General features: G+C 33.4%; 1 protein-coding gene across 5 annotated transcripts in view; it reads right to left on the reverse strand.

Annotated features, from left to right (window-relative positions):
* The window catches only part of MTBP (MDM2 binding protein), a 78412-nt gene that overhangs the window by 49248 nt on the left and 8564 nt on the right, over nt 1-20600 (reverse strand). For all 5 annotated transcript variants that reach the window (XM_077764720.1, XM_077764729.1, XM_077764713.1 and 2 more), the window contains exons 5-11: nt 19356-19414; nt 17688-17832; nt 16380-16497; nt 14386-14520; nt 12456-12550; nt 11904-11976; nt 6395-6512 (exon numbers count right to left, since the gene is read on the reverse strand). In XM_077764720.1, the coding sequence (XP_077620846.1) occupies nt 6395-6512; nt 11904-11976; nt 12456-12550; nt 14386-14520; nt 16380-16497; nt 17688-17832; nt 19356-19414 (743 nt within the window). The remainder of the gene's footprint in view (nt 1-6394; nt 6513-11903; nt 11977-12455; nt 12551-14385; nt 14521-16379; nt 16498-17687; nt 17833-19355; nt 19415-20600) is intronic.

The following is a 20600-nucleotide window of genomic DNA, read 5'->3' on the forward strand; positions in this document are numbered from 1 at the left end:
GTTAGAGACTGAATCAAATCTATGGGTCAATTTGGAGCAAGTGCCATCTTAATCCTGAGTGTTCCAATCTACAAACATGGTGTATCTCTCCATTTACTTATATCTTCTTTAAATACTCTCAGTAATTTTTATAGTTCTCACTATATAGGTTTTGTAGTTCTTTTGTTAGATGGGAGTCCTCAGTATTTTATTCATTGGCTTCTGGCCTAATTCCGAATTCTTTCCTTCTACTTAACTTGGCTTTAGTCTTCTAGCTTCTTGAGGTTGTAATTTGATTTCTGGTTTTAGATATTTCTTCCATGATAAGATAAGCATTTATGATCTTCTTAGTACTGCCTTAACTGCTTTCCATAAATTTGATGTGTTTTGGTTTTACTTTCAGTTAAAACCATTTTCTAATTTCCTCTTTGATTTCTTCTTTGACCTGTGGGTTAATTAGGAAGTGTCTTATTTAATCTCCAAATATTTAAAGTATTCCTCACATTTGTGTTGTTGACTTCTAATTTAATTTTGCCGTAAATGAAGAACATACTGTTATTTCTACCCTTTCAAATTTATTAGGTTCATTTAATGGCGTAACATAAATGTGGTCTATCCTGCAGAATGTTCCATATGTGCTTGAAGAAACAAGTATGCTAGTGAATGGTGTATTCAATATAAGTTAGTAAAGGTGGTTGATAGTGTTCACCACTGAATTCCTACCACCAAGAATAATGCCCTGAATCCAATAGGCACACAATAAATTATTTGCTGATTGAAAGATTACTTTGTCTTTACCACTGAAGTCTCTTTCAAAATCTTTACCTGCTCCTTTTACCTTTTCTCAAGATACTAATTAGTTGTATCAGTTACATACTGTCACTTTAACCTTGTTAGTCTCAGCTCACTATTTTGAAACATTTTTATCACATGGATTTGAGAGTGAAGAAGGTACATGCTTCATCAATTCAAAACATTTCATTAGTCCCTATTAATCTAGCCCCTCTAAAAATACTTTTATTAGAGGGACACCTGGGTGGCTCCGTTATTAAGCATCCGACTTTGGCTCAGGTCATTATCTCGTGGTTTGTGAGTTCGAGCCCCATGTCAGGCTCTATACTGACAGCTGGACTCTGCTTCAGATTCTGTGTCTCCCTCTCTTTCTCTCTGCCCCTCCCCTGCTCACGCTCTGTCTCTCTCAAAAATAAATAAACATTTAAAAAATTACAAAAATATTTTTGTTCAAAGAATTTGTCTGTCAACAATAACCTCTTTTCAAAAGTACCTTTAAAAAAGAGTACCTTTAAAAAGAATTCCAATTAAAAACAATGAGGCAACAACAGAAATCAAGATTGTAAAGTTATGGATGGTCTGTAGATGCATTCAGAGTTTGGTGAAAGTTCTGATTTCATTCTATGATATTAGTCAAGTTTCTTGATTTTCCTACACGTTAGCTGATTCATTTGTAATGTACAGCTGGGAGATGATCAACATCCACTTTTTTGACAATTTCATAAAACTTCTCTGTGAACATATATGGTAAGCCAGGCACTTTTCATTATACAACTGGCTTTTTTTAATACAGGTTTTAAATAAAGAACCCTTTCTTCAGAGTAACTGGGTTTAGCTCAGTTGCATTTGTTCACATCATTCTTTTGCATTTTTCCCAGTATCATACTATTTTCTGGGTATTTCACAGAAAATCACTTTTAAAACTCATTCTTTGGCTACGCTTAATTTAAGCATAATTCAAATGGGACATTGTTTTTCTATTTTAGGTCAAACCATATGAAACTGCTGATACGTAACAATTTTTTGATATACAAATACAGCAATACCATATGGTTCAAACTAATACATATGCATGTATTTCATTTCATCAGACATGATTTGTTAAGCCTAAGGCACTGATAAAAACTGGGGCACAAATTTTGTTTCACTGAATGAATGGAATCCATTTATGGTCTTCTTTACTTTTCTAGACAACAGTTATTATACCTGGAAATATATTATATATTTTATGTGTTATTTAACAAATACTTTTGAGTACCTAATAAGTATCAGGCACAGTTCCAGGCACTGAAATAAAGCAATGGATAAAAATAAAAAATTCCATCTTGTCTCTTCTCATTTTGAGAAAAAAACACACAGTATATGAGATAGTGCTAAGAACTAAGGAGAAAAAATAAAGCTGGAGAAATGGATATAATCTAGATGAAGAGTGTATCTGCAATTTTAGATGGGATGGCAAATTAGATCCTGAATGAGAAAATGACTGGACTAAAGGACCCTCAAAACTGAGAGACCTAGCGATATGGGTGTCTGAAGTAAAATCTAAACTTATTACCTCCACTGTCATAAGCTCCCTGAGGACAAGGACTTTGTTCTAAATGATTTACATCCGGTCCAGCATGTATAATGGTGTATATTATACTGTGGATACTCAGTAAAATAACTGCTGAAAAACTGAGTATTTAATGCAAAACTTATATTTATATAAACAAATACATACAAGTGCTTACACACACACACTCCAAATTGTTTTTTTATCACAAATGGTAACATAATAGCTTTTCTACATCTAACTTTTTTTATGTACTATCTCTTGTGGATTATTTATAGTTGGCTGCTACTGAATGCAATGTTATAATTAAGTAAGGCTTATAACGACCTCTCAATACCTATTTTCTGTTACAGTTTAAATTCCAGGAGAGTATAAGCCAAGTCTGCCTTGCTCATCACCAATCTCCAAGTAACATAATGCCTGATACATTATAGCTATCAATCTTCAAGAAAGGAATAAATGAATGAATGAATAACAAGGTCATAAAGAACTAAAATCAGAGACTAGTTTAAGGAAACAGTATAAAGTTTAGCTTGGAGGACAGGGGACATGTCTGGCAACAGCAGAGAACAGCTGGGCATAATGCAGTAAGTTATGGTGAAACAGAAAGCTGACTTAAGATGCTGATCTGTTAGTTGATGTCTTATTTGGAATAGTTAGACAGGCCACTGGGATATGAATGGGATATGATGTTTTCCTAAGTAAGAGCTATTAAAACTTTACACTAGCCGAAATTTGGCTCCTCTTGTTTTACAAAAGGAGTTCTGTCAATGAGATAATTTCTTCTATTGAAAGAGTTATGGGTAGAATAGAACTTAATAATCAACTCTTCAATTGGACTGTTTCTACTTCTAAGATTAAAAAAATATATACTGTAGAGTATCAGCTTAATCAGCACTTAATGACACAGCTTAACCAGGAATCAACAATCTGGCCTTGTAGATTGCCATGTGATACATGTCTTATTATTCTGAAGTTATCAATACTGATCTCTAAATTTCAAAAGATGATTAACTTTAAAGAAATCAAATCAAGTCACATGATAAGGCATTTTCTTAAGTTTGCAATAAAAATCATGAAAAAAACTTAAAAAAAAATTTTAAGAAAAAAGGCAAGGTGCACCTGGGTGGCTCAGTCAGTCAGACTTCAGCTCAGATCACGATCTCATGGTTTGTGAGTTTGAGCCCCGCAGCAGGGTCTATGCGGACAGCTCAGAGCCTGAAGCCTGTTTCAGATTCTGTGTCTCCCTCTCTCGCTGCCCCTCCCCCACTCATATTCTGTCTCTCTCCTTCCAAAATAAACATTAATTTTTTTTTAAAAAAATCATGAAAAAACCCAGTTAAGAATAAATTCTAAAACAATAAATAACCTTAGAAAAAGTAACAAAGGAAAAAGAAATAATGGGCTGCCCCGAACATACTCAAGTTTACTTAGGTGATATTAATATTCAATTCCTATTAATAAGCCTTAAACATATGTAATGTTGAGAAATGGGTAAATATCATCCTATGATTTCATGAATAAGTGAAATTGATTCTACTGCCATCTGGCAAATCTATTTATGAGTTTGTTTAAGCATCTGGCAAAATCACCACGTATCCGTATCTATTCTCTCTGAGGAGTTGAGCAGGGTCAAAGCTACACTTCTTTATGTGCTGGTACAGTGCAACAAACTATATTAGCAATGTCTCTTCCTACAGGAAGCTCTTCTGATTTCTTACAACTATGTTGCCATACACTCTGGATGTATCCTCCACTTCAACTTCACACTGTCAACTAAACAGATTTATAATGATTTTTCAAAGTTCCTTCATCACTTGACTATATTTCATAAAGAAAAGGACCATGCAACTACTTCCTCAAGCGTTAAGGACCCAGTTTGACTCTTTATTTCCCATGCTGGTATCATGCAATAAATGGTATTCTAATGCTGACATTAATGTTACAGCTCTCTAGGGTCTTCCAACTACTATTTACTAAATCATTTCCCAACTTTTCCTCTACTTTTACCTCATATTCAGGTATTTCTGAAGATCCTAGTCCAGGCTCCCCTCTCTAGTCATGCTACCTACATGGTTTTGTCTAAACACTCCTAAGGCTTCAACTGTTACCTGTACAGGGCCACCAGAGGCTTTGACACTGGAGGCTTTTCAGTATTCATACCCTTGTCTCGTCACCTCCCTTTTGAGTTTGGGCCATTCCTGTGAGTAGCTTTAAATAAAAGAATACAGCAGAAGTGACACCGAGCCAGTTCTGGGACGAAACCTTAAACATCCTGGCAAGCTTTGACTTTTGTTAAGTTTTGCTGGAGTCTTGGGCCACCATGTAAAAATTCTAGCAAACATGCTACAGAGACCACGTGATGAAACCATGGGGCAAGGAAAAGGCTCTGAGACTACATGGAGAATGAAAGATCATTGTCCCTGCATCCCAAGCAGAGCCAAACTTCTGAACAATCCACAAGCTCAGTGCAGACACATCAATGACCACCGGTAAGACTGGTAGAAGAACCACGCGAATGAACCTGGTTCAAATTGCAGAAATGTGAGAAATAAAGCATTTGCTCTTTGAAGCCACTTAGTTTTAGGTTGGTATGTTATAAAATAGACAAAACAGCTGGTAAACTCAAAATCTCAATCTCTTGCCCTGATCACTCTCTAGAGATAAGAGACCTAACTTCAAACTCTAAATTTAAATTTCCATATAGATATCAACTGCATTTCAAATTCAACATTTGCTAAAATGGATTTCAGTATCTCACCTATTTCTTTTTTTTTTTTTTTCACCTATTTCCTATATAATACTGTGTAAGCTGCTAATTTTTAGTTTGTGTTCCTCAGGATTGTTTGGCTCTGTAGTATTTCTAGAGATTTCTTCTAGAACAAACCAGGTGGATATGTTTCAATTGCATTGCTTAGTCCCATCATATCATGGGTCACAAAAACTGACTATAAACTCAAAAATACTTAACCAAATTATTACCCAATAAAAAAATAACAGATATAAGCAAAACATGAACACTCTTTATCTATATGACTTTGGGCAAGTAACTAACATTTTGAGCTATAATTATCTCATGAAATACTAGAATATTTATGGATATAAATGATCAGATTTTACAACAGAAATTAAGATTTCATTTTTTTTAATGACATTTTGAATGTAATAAATTTCTGGAAGCAACACAGTGCAGTGTTTAAGAGCACAGAGCCTGGGTTCAAATCCTTGGAGAAGTTACAGAGCTATTAACTGTCAGAACCAGGATTTGAACCAAGATCCTGCCAATTAATAGCTCTGTAACTTTTCCAAGCCCCAATTTCCTAATCTGTTAAATGAATATAAAAATACATTTATAGGGCTATTATAGGAATTAAATGAGCCAATTATTTCTAAAGTACATTAGAATACTGCATAGCATATAATTTTTAAATACTGGTTTCTTTAGAAAACTGTAATCAAAAATTTGTATTTTTAATGTACCATGTAATAAATTAATCACTTTATTTTCATAAATGTCACTTCTGAAATGCCTCTAAGAAACCAATGTTCAATATAATTGGCTATCTATTTAACCAAAATTTCTGTCTTTAGAGCACTGATATTTTTTGAATAAATAAGGTAGAATATACTTTGTGATACAGTAGGTTATTAGATATAATAAAAAATACTTAAATGATGTGGGTTTGTCTTAATCAAGAGTAATAAATATTATTTTCTCATAAAGAATGTTATATCCTTGGGGTGCCTGTGTGGCTCAGTCGGTTAAGTGTCTGTCTTCGGTTCAGGTCATGATCTCACAATTGATGAGTTCCAGCCCTGTGTTCGATCTGGGCCAAAGCAACTGACTTTGGCCCAGATCATGATCTCGCAGTTCGTGAGTTCGAGTCCTGTGTCGGGCTCTGTGCTGATGGCTCAGGGCCTGGAGTCCGTTTCAGATTCTGTTTCTCTCTCTTACTCTCCAACCCTCCCTCGCTCACACCCTCTTTCCTTCAAAAATAAACATTTAAAAATTTTTTTAAAAAAGAATGTTATCTCCATTTCATAAAACAACTTAAAAGATTTACTACTTACCACTGATTGTCTTAGGCTTTTTAGCTATATATTCTCTCCATTTTCTTGAACTGAGTTGGCTGGGAGGTGGAACTAGTATGTTGCTAACAGTACATGGCAATACAAAAAGAGCACCAACCTGGATAAAACAGAACACATTTTTAGTGCACACTAACATTAATTCTTAAATAGTGTCATCTGATAAATTTCCACTCTAATTTCCCGATATAACATGTACTTTGTAATGCTCTCTCACAACTACTCCACTAAAAAAAAATAGAAAAACAAAAACAATGCCCAAACCAAACTGTATTTCAAAAAAGAAGTAAAAAAACAGACAAAGGTATTCACACAGAGTCTTATATATCTCTGAAACCTTGTTATTCCCAATATTTGCTTCAAGTCCAGGTTGTGGTGTTATTTCTTTGTGTATCTGCAAACCCATGAGAAGCTGGGAATTCAATTCTTTCATCAAAAGATTCTGTCATACTTAGCCAGTTTTATAAGCTTTTGACTGGGAAGATTATTGTTCTGGTTGCAAAATTACAATATATTTGTAGGTAATTTCAAAACTTTTGTTCCTAGAAAGCAGAAATCTAACGCTAATAAGGTATTCAATGCCAAGAAACCATGAATCATATGCCAGAAAACGTACAGCAGCTCCGACTGATTTATGAGAAAACTCAGCTTATTCATCTTTGTATCCCAGGGCTGGGCATACAGATGTTCATTAAATATTTGTTCCCCCCAAACCAGCATGTTATATTTAGGTAAATTCTCAATTTGATTAAGTACTGAATAAACAAACTACAACTCTGAAAGCTACATTTTACCCGTTATTTTAGAAACGTAAGCTACAACAATCAGCAAATCCCAATAAATATGTTTTGTTTTGTTTTGTTTAACTCTGGGGAAATCTAAGCAAGACATTTGCCAAAGATCTCAAATCTAATGAAAAGTCACTTTTAACTGTCCTCTGTAGATGAATGAGTCAGATGACATGTGATACTAAGTCAACACTTTTATGTACTAGGCTTTTTTTACTATTTATTATCTTTAGTCATGTACTCTTAGTTATACAAATAAGTATATTAGGAATAAAATAAGGGAAAAATTGTTTATTTTTCTTTGCTATTACAGCCAAATCTTTTTTTATTCTACGTCAAATGTATTCCACATAATTATTAGACACTAAAAATGAAAATATAAGCAATAGAAACTAATCATTAAGTACGAAAGATGTATAGTTAACATTTGAAATACTAAGTCCTACTTCTTCATACTTACATAAATATATAAGACTACATAGCCCAAAGCTGGCCCAAGAGATAGACAAAGCTGTCACATGAGTATGCTAGAGCAGGGCCCAGTTAACAACTTAGCTATATAATATTATAATTAACTTAACAAATTAGAGATGTTAAATGCATTTTGATGCACAACTTAAATATTATATTATTTACCTTATATTTTTATATGTCCCACCCAGCCAAAGAAATAGCCATATGTTTGAAACAGCTTATTCTTGAATACACATTTGCTATAAATATGAAAATTATTTCTAAATCCCATAAACTATAATCTGCTATAAAAATATGTATGTCAATTGTTTATAGTGTACCCATTAAACCTGGATTCTGATAACACACTCTCACCCATGCACTGACCATTAGATATGCTCTGAGACCTGAGGACGCTACTTCTGGGTGAACATTCTATCTCCAGAATTTAAAAACCAAATAAGATTTCAAATCTGAATTTCAAAACCTTGATTCAATCTTCTCAGTAGGCGTCCCCTGAACAAACAGGCACTATGGCATCTTGTTTCTAACCTTGCAATTCTCCTCCTAAAAAATATTTCCTGGCTCTGTGATTAGGAGACATCGTGGCTCCCTAAAAATCCTCTTATCTTTTACTAATCTAATAACATAAGCTTTACTCTAGAAGGTCTTTATTTTTATTCTGGGGTTAATCAAACTTTGCTTTTTTAAGTCAAAAGTTGACTTAAGATCATACAAACCACTATGCTTGGGTGGCTCAGATGGTTAAGCATCTGACTCTTGGTTTCAGTTCAGGTCATGATCTCAAGGCTTCACAGGTTTGAGTCCCACATCAGGCTCTGAGCTGGCAGTACAGAACCTGCTTGGGATTCTCTCTCTCTCTCTCTCTCTCTGTTCCTCCCACCTTAGGCTGCCTCAGTCTCTCTCAAAATAAAGAAATAAACTCTAAAAAATTTTAAAGACCATATAAACCACTAGAATTTAAGTACTATGAATGCTTCTGAAGAAGGGGAAGCATTTTATTCTCTCCAGTACTGAAACAAGCAGCTGGCACATAACAGGCAGTCTCTCCCCCAACCCCACATACAAATTGTTGAATAAATAAATGAAAACCAAGTTATAAAGCATAAGAATTATTTCAAAGAATGAGCATGCAAATGAAAACTAATTTTTCCAAAAATGTAAAAGACTAATTCTGACCCAATATAAAAGGAAAATACAGTGCTTCACATTTGGAGATATGTTACCTAAATTATGTTTCCAAAAAATATCCCTTTTGCTATATTAAAGTAGGAACATATATACAAAATTCCATCATTTATTTATCCCTTACTGATAAATAATAATATTTTATAGTCGTCCACAAAGCAATAAAAATGAAAATCTAATATACCAAATTTAGAACAAAACTGAAAACATGATATAAATATCAATAGTTTCATTTGCTTTTAGTATTTGCATTGCCTATCTTCCATAACTTGATGGATTAAGGATTATTTTATGCCTGTGTTAAATTACAGGTCTGTGTCTGATCTTGACTTGGAAAATTATCTAGAAAACTAATTCCTAAAAATTTCATCTTATCTTCAAAACATCTAGAGGTTATTTGGTGCCTATATGCTTTTAAGGAAAATATTTCACATATGCATGTCTATCATTTGGGCCAGATACATTTCAAAGGCCATAAAAATTAGAGCGCCTAGGTGGCTCAGTTGGTTAAGTATTTGACTTCAGCTCAGGTTATGATCTCACAGTCTGTGGGTTCGAGCTCTGCGTCAGGCTCTGTGCTGACAGCTCAGACCTGGAGCTGCTTTGGATTCTGTCTCTCTCCCTCTCTCTGCCCCTCCCCCACTCACATCTCTGTCTCTCTCTCTCTCTCAAAAAGCAAATAAACATTAAAATTTTTTTAAAAACCATAAAAGTTAGTTAGCAATCATCATTTATGTCATACTTCACAGCTTATAAAATATATTCCAATTTGGTTTTCATTACAACTTTTGAAATAGGTAAAACGGGAATTATTATTTACAGTTTACAATTTAAAAAGCTATAAGCCAGTGAGTGGCAGAGCTAGGAGTTAAACCCAAGTTTTCTGAAGTACATACTCTTTCAGAAAGTGGAAACTTTCTACTCTATGATAGTCCTTCCCTCCCTTATTCGATAACATATGTAAGATTATTAATGATAAGTGATAATCTCATTTCCTAGAATGAAGAGGCCCCAAAAGATTAGGTGAACTAGATAAGGTTACAAAGAGAACTATTTAGTTACTTGGGTTAAAATAAAAACAAAATTGGGTGCTTGGGTGGCTCAGCTGGTTGAGCATCTGACTCTCACTTTTGGCTCACATCATGATCCCAGGGCTGTGGGATGGAGTCCTGCATTGGGCTCCACAATGAACAGAGTCTGCTTAAGGTTCTCTCTCTTTCCCTCTGCCCCTCCCTCACACCAACCCACCCCACCCCTGCTCATGCTCTCTCTGTTAAAAAAAAGAAGAAATAGGAAAATATTATTTTATTCTTCTTGCTTTTTGCTTTTTTTACTATGTCACTTCACAAGACTTCTCTGTTCATATTTTTGTAGATAAGTTTAAAGTAGGTCCTCCACCCAATTACTCTCTTGCAGTCAGCTTATTTTCTTCACAGTTCTCATGGTTTACTTTCTATTTTTCCTACCAAAATGTAAGTTCTATGAGGATAGTCTTCATCTGTGCAATCTATCATGAGATCCCTAATATCTACAACAGTGTCTAGCCCATAATAGGATAAATAAGCAAAGATAAGTTTTAAAATTTCAAAATATAGCACATTAGGCATTCTTTAGAGGATGAAAACACAGGCTAATATTATACTTCAGGCTGTTCCTTTAAAGGCTACTTCATCTAGTTAATACTTTGGGGCACTACTCAAAATCTTAAATTCATGGAAAAACAGGCTGCAAGTCAAAATTTGAAATTACTTGTACAGTCAAGCATCTTAAGGCCAAAATCATATTTCTGTTACCATATCAATTTTCTAAGGGAACTATAACCAATATTTGATTATAGTGCCATAGGGAAACTATGATTATAATAATCATTTTTCTCCAAGCAGAATTGTTTGATATAGTTTGTTGTTAAAACAGTTAATGTTATGTAAATATTGCCAATGAATACTCTGTGCATCAAAAATTGTTTTCATAGAAACACAGTAGTTAAACAAATAACTAGAAAGAAATGCAAACTTTTAGTTTTTCCCATTAAAACCTGTAGTTGACTTAAAATTTTTTTAATGCTTATTTGTTTTTGAGAGAGAGAGACAGAATACAAGCAGGGGAGGGGAACAGAGAAAAGACATAGACTTTGAAGCAGGCTCCAGGCTCCGAGCTGTTAGCACAGAGCCTGACATGGGTCTCAAACTCATGAACTGCGAGATCATGACCCAAGCCAAAGTGGGATGCTCAACCGACTGAGCCACCCAGATGTCCCTAAAACTGTAGTTGACTTTAAATAGATGACTTTAATATATACTTATATGTATATCTATATATAAATAACTACAAAATAGCCACAAATCTTATAAACATCACTAGAATTAAGAAAAACTGAAAATTCACAAATGATAATTCAGTGAGGCTTTAGAAATTTTCTTCACTTCCACCCCCCGAACCACCATGAAAAAGATAATGCTAGTGTACGAGGATCTTCTCACCTAACTGAAATCACATGCTGAAGGAGTAGATTAACAATAATCTAACATGTTCTCAAATTTTAAAACTAACAAAATTACCAGTCATGAAGCTTATCTTTGAAAATCTCTTCTAAAAACAAAACATCATTTCATGTCTGCAGAAGACTTTATATTATTATGGGAAGTCCTAAGTATTTTAGTATCTGTTAGGACCAAAATCATGTTATATTCAAGGAGCAAAATCATTATGCAAAAACAGATTAACAAATTACATTCTCTTTTATTTTTTATTTTTTCCTTTTTTTTTTTTTTTTATGTATCTTAGAGAGAGAGCAAGCAGGGGAGAGGGACAGAGAGAGAGAGAGAGAGAGAGAGAGAGTGTGAGTGAGAGAGCGAGCGAGCATCCCACACAGGCTCCATGCTCAGTGCAGGCCCAACACAGGGCTCGATCCCATGACACTAGGATCATGACCCGAGCCAAAAGCAAGAGCCATACACTCAACCGACTGAGCCACAGGGGCCTGTATTCCCTTTACTGGCACATCCTTAAACTTTAAGTTAAAACAAAACAAAACACCATACCTTGCCACACAGAGAAGAAATCTGCTCCAACAGCAACATGGAATTCTGTTTGGTATTGTTTTTTGTCAACCCTCTGCATTAAAGTTAAAGAAATTATATAGAATGGTAACTGAGAAACTATTCAACTCCCTGAAACAAGTTTGATTTTCTAATTCACAAGGTGCTTACATTAATTAAAAATTTACCTGTGAGAATTCACAATTAGTCCTTTCCTTAAGGAAAAATATCTTTCTAATTCTGAAAATATACCAAGAAATAATGTTTCTATGAAGAGCATTCCTACCCACTATCAGAAAAACAGATGTGTAAAAACTGTAGTTTCTGCACAAAAATTTAAGAACACCATGCTAGTGTTCCATTTCCAGGCAACAATTTCCTGTTATTTTTGTTTTTTCAAAGTTGTAGACTCTCTCTTAAAACAATGGCAATGAAAAATGTACTGAATATTATTAAAGAAAAAAACCCAGCATGGTCCAATATCTAAAAGCGAAGAAAACATTCTGTGTGACACAGCAAATATAATCTAAAATGAATACATAAATAAAAGGATACAATTCAAATTCAATGTCTGACATATAGCAGGAGGGCAGATCTGATAATTTTATTATCTGCACAAATTCTAAAGCAGGGCCATAATAATGGAAAACCTAGGAAAGAAATAAAATTATATAATACTTTAAATTCTATAAATAAAATAAAAGTGAACCAATTAACAATTAGGGCTTAACACTTCAAAATAGATGCTTAAAAGCAAGTATTTGGACATCACGCAAGCCAAACATCATATCTTCTATAGCAGATAAGAGTTTCTTGCATTCTAATTCTACCTTTCAGAGTCAAGACAGACATAGAGATTTCTTAGCAACTAAAGAGTTTTAACATAGGGAAAATGAGCCTAGAAAGAGGCAAGCAACAGAAGACAGGAGTACTCAACTTTTTGTGTTTATTTTCAGCAAGACAGACAGATGACCCAAAAGGTTGGGATGTTGAAGAAACAAATTTAGAGGGTCTGCAAGAGAAAAGGAGAAGATTCTCCGGGATGAATTTAGATTGAGTGGTATGCTGAGATAAAAATTAAATAAAAATAACAATAAAAGTAAAAATAAAAATAAAAAAATTTTTAAAAATAAGAAAAGATAAAATAAAATAAGATCCTTGAAAGAAATGCTAAAGAAATTAAGAGAACTAGTGAAGCCAGGAGTCCTAATTAACAAAGATAGCTCCACTTGGAGAAATAAAATTGCAGTATTTCTTTGGGCAGAGCCTAAAAGTGGAGGACAGGTATTTTAAGAGTTGAGGCTAGAGTATGTCACAAGAACGGCAAAGAAAAGCAATCATATCTTGAGGAGATGATGCAAAGTTTCAAACTTGCAGAAAGCTGAGTATTCTCACCATATACAATTATGCATATATATACACATAAAAACATACACATACACTTACAGCGTGTATGTGTAGGTGTGTGTGTGTGTGCATGTGGAGAGAGACAGACAGACAGACATTTACTGAAAAGGTTTTACCCTAAGATTTCCGTCAATAGCAGCAAAATTTAAATATATAATTCATATTTGAAAGATGTACTACAAAGAAGAAACACTGAGGTAATCAATCTTAGAATATTTAAAAAAGACTATTAATATTCCTGTGAAAGATGGCCATGGTAGGTTACTTAAAGTAAGCAATTATGAACAAATAGTGGTGAACGTGTTCACATCAGAAATATGCCCCTTTTATGCTACCCTTTGATCAGAAATTATTACCCATCAAACTGACATCATTGTAATTTCATGACTGTTGTTTTCACATTCTTGAATTGGGTCTTTCGAAGTGAATTTCTACATAAACACATCTTCTTATGTTATTTTTCTAATATTAAAAAAAGATCAACTAAACTCTTTTAAAATTATTATATTTTATAATTACCTGCATTTTAAGAATAAACCTATGGAGATATGGGACACAAACCAACGCTTCTTAAACTGTGAAAGAAGCAAATGTGAGGTACTGTAATCCCTTACCTCACTTAACCTTTATAACTTTGTAAGGTAAGTGTGTTATTGTCGCCCTTTCACAACTGATTTAATCAATCTACCCAGGTTACAACACCTTATAGGTAACAGAGGCAGGTTTCAAACCCAGGTCTACCCAACGTCAAGGTCTGTTCTTTTTCCAGTGTATCATATTCCCTCCAAACTGAGACTTAAAGATCTCACAGCAAAGTCCTAACCAAAGGAAGTTTCAGGCCTTGATTGATCTACAGTTGATCCATTTTAAAAATAAAGTAATGATAGTTTTGCCAACATTCAGTGCTAATAGCAAAGTGTGATTTAAGCACTTAATTATAGTTATAATAAACAATTATGCAAGTGAGCACATTTAAGCACATATACTAGGAATGTTAATTTCAAGATTCAAAGATATCTTTATAAGAACAAAAATATGCATGAATGGATGACTGCAAAATTAATTAAACATAGATTACCTTTGGTAAAATATTCTTATCCTTTGATGGTACTGTCTTTTTGGCAAGATTACAAGGATTTAAAGTAAATGCACTAAAATTCTTAGGTGTGACTCCCTTTAAACAAAATCCAGGAAAACTAATTTCAGATCCAAACTGAAAAGAAACCAAGAGAACACAGTTACAAACATCATCAATAAAGTTACAAAGAACAATACATCTTAATGCAATGTAAAAGTTGAGAAGAAAACCACATGTAAATATATTTGATTCTTCAGTTCAAAATGTGGTTCTTCCATTTATGAACACATCCTTTCTGTTTCAACTTACACATGGATCTTTTCATGAAAAGCTCTCATTGCCCCACACCAGCCCACAAGAGTATATTAAGGCCATTCTACGCAACCACAGAGCCAAACCTCCTTTACATATACTTGTTCAATATCTGGCTTCCTACCAGTCTGTAAGCTCTGCGAAAATCAAGCCTGTCTGTCTTATTTACCACAAACCCTTAGGACAATGCCTCACACGTAGTTTGCTATCAAAATAAGTTCATGAAAAAATCAATTCCTACAGAAGTAGTAATAGTAGAGGTGTTAATTATAATGGTATCAATGATAGCTAGTATTTAATGAGTGGTTACTTTGTACTTTACATAATTTAACCTTCATAATAATCTATGAGGTAGGAACTGTTATTATACTGATCTTACAGATGAAGACAACTGTGGTACCAAATGGCTAAATACTGCCCAGTAGGTCACACAAAATTAGCAGGAAATAGAATAGGGATTTGAATGCCAACAATCTAACTCTAGAATCTACGTCTTTAATCACTACAATTTACCTATATTAAAAGCTATTCTCCACCAAAGCAAGTGATTTCAAGTTGTAAATGCATCCTGTGGAGTATGAACATTTAATTTCCTATCCATAAAACAATAAAAGAATCACATGAAAAGAACCCTCCAATTATTTGTCTGCATGCAAACATGCAGTTTCAAAAAATGTACACAAAAACAATTCTCGTAGCTAATTGTATCTTATACTCTTCCAGTTGGCTATGTGGCTTGGCTTGTTTATGTTAAAATCATTTGCAGAGGTTTACCTGTAGGTTTAACTTTCCCAAGGCAAAGATGAGGCAGCATGTAAATCAGAAAGAAGGACCCAATCACATTAATTCCTATTTTCTTACCAGAAGTTTTATTAAGCGATAATTAAGTGCAAATTGAAAAGAAAAAAATCTAGTAATTAGTAGAATAAACCTTTATTTCTATAAATAAAGATACGCCCATGCCACCCTGAACAAACATTAAGAAACTTTCTTATTTTAGTTTTGCCTATATTTAAAAATATATACAATGCTAGAAATATATTTATTTTAACATGGACACAACTTATAAAAGCCACCAAACATATTCATTCATTGTAAGAGATGCCAAAAGAGAACTGGAATCTCACATAAATTTAAGATTAGAGGGGCTTGTCTAATCTAATAGTCTCATCTTGTAGTTAAGAAATCTGGGATCCTGAAAGATTACAAAAAAGTGTTCAAAATCAGAGAGCTGGTTAGTAGAGAGCAGAGATCATTTAAAGTGGTGGCCTAAGTAAGAGAATATGGTCTTATACACGTACTGATATAAAGCAGCTTGGATAAATAACATGAACTCAACTCATGTCAAATTTCTGTTTTTAAAGAAAGAATGTTAGATTCTAGAACTGCCATGTCCAAAACATAACCTTGGTGACTATTTAACTTAATTAAAATAAAGTTAAAAATTCAATGTTTTGGTTGAAGTAGTCACATATAAAGTGCTCAGTAGCAATATAAGGCCAGTGGCTACTGTGTTAACACAGGAAGAATATTTCTATTATCACAGAAAATTCTTCTCAGATGTTGCTATTCTAGAACATCTATATTTATAAGGTACATTTTCATTCATTTAAGCTATCTGTGTTGTAAATAAAGTTGAAAGCCCTGCTTTACAAGCTATGATAACTGAGAAATCCACTTACCTTTCTTTCCCATATCTGAATCTTTCCCCTCCATAATTCCTTTGAGTCAATAGCATTTTTGAGATCTTCCAAAGATATGATATTAGCAGAAAGGTATTCTGCAATTTTCTGACAATTTCTATAAATAAAAGATTATGATAGTTAAATACAGGGTTTTTTATCTTAGTTAGATTTAATGGTTATGGATAACTACAATCCTAACATGCAAAAATGCAAAGCTTCTACCACTGCATATATGTATTAATATTATAGAACATTCCTGAAGTCAGTCTCTGAGGGAGTCTCTATCACATGTCCATTTAATATTGGCTTAAATGTGTCAGATATATACATGCATGTATATATACATACACAGATTTAATATTAGGCCTTTATGTTCAAAGGGAGAATTCCTCTCCTAATTTTTTCCCATACAGCTTGTATGGAATTCCATAATAGTACTTATCACAGACTATCATGACTATCAGCATTCCTATTTCTTCCTGTATTTCAATGAATAAGATCAAATCTCACCTTTTTAACTCAAAAGCATCTATTGCTGTGCTTGGCATAAACTTAGTGCTCAAAAAACATTTGTTAAATGAAGAAAATCACAAAGTTAATAAATCCAATGGAATACTTAAGGATCAAACAGTATTATACAATTGATCCTTACTAAAAGGATCATAATTTGCAACAGTGTATGTCTATTTCTACACTGCATATAAAACAGAAACAAATACGATATTTCAAATCCAGTGTATCCATGGTATTCATCGTGGTGCTCAATGGACAATAAAACCTATGTAAAAGCACACAGTGTGTTTAGATAATCAATGCTCAATAGTGGTTATAAAACAAGGGCGCCTGCGTGGCTCAGTCAGTTAAGCGTCTGACTTCAGCTCAGATCATGATCTCACAGTTTGTGGGTTCGAGCCCCGTGTCGGGCTCTGTGCTGACAGCCAGCTCAGAGCCTGGAGCCTGATTCAGATTCTGTGTCTCCCTCTCTCTCTGACCCTTCTCTGCTCACGCTGTCTCTGTCTCTGTCTCTCTCTCAGAAATAAATAAAACATTTAAAAAATTTTTTTAAAAAATAGTGGTTATAAAACAGCATTGATGACACTTGCTAAAAACTTAAATATCTCAGAAATATTAAATACGAAATAATAAAAATCCAGATCTTCTCAATAAACTTCTAACATAAAGGTTATAAAACTATCTTATCACATCAAAAAAAATCTTCAAATGACAAGTTATTAAAAATAGGATAGCATGTTCATTGTAAAATCACTACACAGAGAGCAACTAAATATGAACAAAGAAGCTTACATTACACAATTATTTCCTGCTATAGTAATTTTTGCTGAATACCATTCCTTCAAATGTTTTAACGCTCCTATAGTCGGTAAACAGTCTTTCAACTTGGGAGGATCTTTGTCAGAAGGCAACAGTATCACATCTATCATTGCTCTACCTAGAAAGAGAATAATTTAAAAAAATGTTAGAAAACAAATGTCTCAAAATAGTGTTGTAACAACTGAATTTTATATCTATTTGGAAGATAAAAGACTTTAATTCTGAAATTCTTCAAAACAATATACATATTTAGAAGTTCAAAATTTTTAAATGTTCATCATTTGATTTAAAGCCATGTTATCTTGAAATAGCTAACATAACAGAAAACAATGAACTCTATCATAATTGCTTGCTAATTATGTACCAATGCATGCTTAATTATACACATTGCTCTTAACATCATCAATGCTATTGTTGTATTGAACAGAGAAAAGGAGAAAAAGAATCTGTGCAATTTCAGTATATTTTTCTATACTTAATTTATACAAAAGGGAATGCATTAATATAGAATTGTAATGGTCAAATGAATTAGTTCCTTTTATATGACAATAAAACACCCAGAAAGCTCAATTATATATCAGTGGTTCCTATGAAAAAAGCATAACTTCATGAAACTTCACATTTTATAAAATTATAAATTTACCAAACACCAAACAAAATGTAAATAAAACAGAAACCAAACAGAAGTTCGATACTGAAAGCTTTCTATTCTGCCAAAACAGCAATGTATATTTCAATACATATTCTGAATATGACACATATCATTTAAAAAATTGATATATTTATTTATTTATGTATTCAGTTATTTCCCACATAGAATCCTTTGCACTAAAATAGTATCTTGAATATAAGGATCAGACTGTGAGCTATCAAGTCCTTCACGGTAATCACATTTGCTTTACTCATCATATTACATACTCAGCTCCTAGTACAGTACATGACCAATGATAGATTCAACAAATGTCCGCTTAATAAATGACTTTCAGCAATGAAAATTATTTAAGGAAAGCTCTTCAAAAGTATTTATAGATGCCAAATTGTACGAGGCTTTAGATAACAGCTACTTGACACAAAGAAAGATAAATTTCAGACAGGCTACAACTGTAAGAATAGCATGATACAGTATTTCATAAAATATACTTTTCATTATTGTAAGAAAAAATGGACTCTGTAAACAAATGCTGAGTGAAGGGCTTCTTTTACTGTAGACCTTTCTATGTGATAATGTATACAGTGACCCCACACTTTAAAAGATGTTACTAAAATGATCTAAATTAAAGAACTTCTTTTTCCAGGAATTGTTATAGGACTCATATTCTACAGAACGTACTGTGGAAAACAATGGTATATAGTGGGAAGATTCTTCAGTAATATCTGAATAAGGAAACAGAGACTGGTATTTAATTTTCTAAGTTCTAATTTTTGTCTAACTAAATAAAAACAATTAAGAGAACTGTAGTGTCTTAGTAATATACTTTATTAAAGCAGTGAAGTATGCTTGGTATCAACTTCAATTAAAGAATTATTTTTCATTTTGAATTTCAAAACTAGAAGTGAGAACATTAGCATAAAGGTTGAATTCTTCACTCACTCATAGGAAGTATAAGACATAAATTACCAAAAGTAGTCATAAAATATTACCAGGAGAAGGAAGTTTGTCAGACAATTGATGCAAATTTTCTGCAGATTCTTCATATAGGCTAAAACAAAAGGGTAAGTTAGAAAACACACGCACACACATGCACATTACTTATAATCATAATAGGTAATATTAATTAAATAGATCTATGTGTCAGGCACTATTAAGTATTACTATTAAGTAATAAGATACATTATCTTATTTGATCTTCATGACAATCCATGAGGCACTACTACAATATTATTATTATCCTTACTTTAAATAATTTGTCTACAGTCACATAACTAGTAGAAGCTAGGGTTCACAGAGTCCAAGTTATTAGTCACATCCCCCAAAAAAACAACAAAAGGGGGAAAAAAAACTCCCTAAATTATATCTAGCACATTAAATATAAATCATAACTAATAGACCAACCATTTTTGCTGAACCCTAAAAGTAAGGTATTACTAAGCATTTAATAAAGAAGGATACTTCTTTTCTATGAATGGCATACAACAGCGCTGACTAGAAAATGCGATGAAGTCCTGAAGTTCTTCAAAATCTTCTCATTTTATCCAAATGATGAATTTCTTTTCTCAAAAATTTATTACATAACATAAAGTTACTTAAACTCTTTATTAGAAACCTGCCTTTGTCTAGAAAACTTAAGGCATCTTATGGTAAAGCATAGTTTTCAAGCTCCCTCTTGTGGAAATAATTATTAGGTCACTTACGAGAAATAATTACTTTTACACTCCTTATCTTTTAATAATGGTGGGAAAACATGAGATGATAAGAACTCAAAGGCTAGAAAGCACCTTAGAAATCACCGAAGAGGATCTCAACACATTACAGACGAGAAAATAAAGGACCAGAGAAATGAGGTTGACTGGTCCATAATCATATAACTAGAAACTACCTCTACTGAGCCCTGGTTTGAGATCCTTTCCTTGGTTCTACAATGTCTCCTTTCATTAATCAGTACAAACAAATATAATTGTTTTTATTGTTTTATTTTTTTTAAGGTTTTATTTTTATTTCTAGGAGAGAGAGAGACAGCGTGAGCAGGGGAGAGTCAGAGAGAGAGGGAGTCACAGACTGAAACAAGCTCCAGGCTCTGAGCTGGCAGTCAGCACAGAGCCCGACACGGGGCTCGAACCCACGAACCGCGAAATCATGATCTAAGCAAAAGTCGGACGCCTAACCGACTAAGCCACCCAGGCGCCCCCAAACAAATATAATTTAAAAACAGGAAATAGAATTTTTAA

Source organism: Crocuta crocuta, unplaced genomic scaffold (genome assembly GCF_008692635.1).
Source record: "Crocuta crocuta isolate KB4526 unplaced genomic scaffold, BGI_CrCroc_1.0 scaffold260, whole genome shotgun sequence".
Lineage (NCBI taxonomy): Eukaryota > Metazoa > Chordata > Mammalia > Carnivora > Hyaenidae > Crocuta > Crocuta crocuta.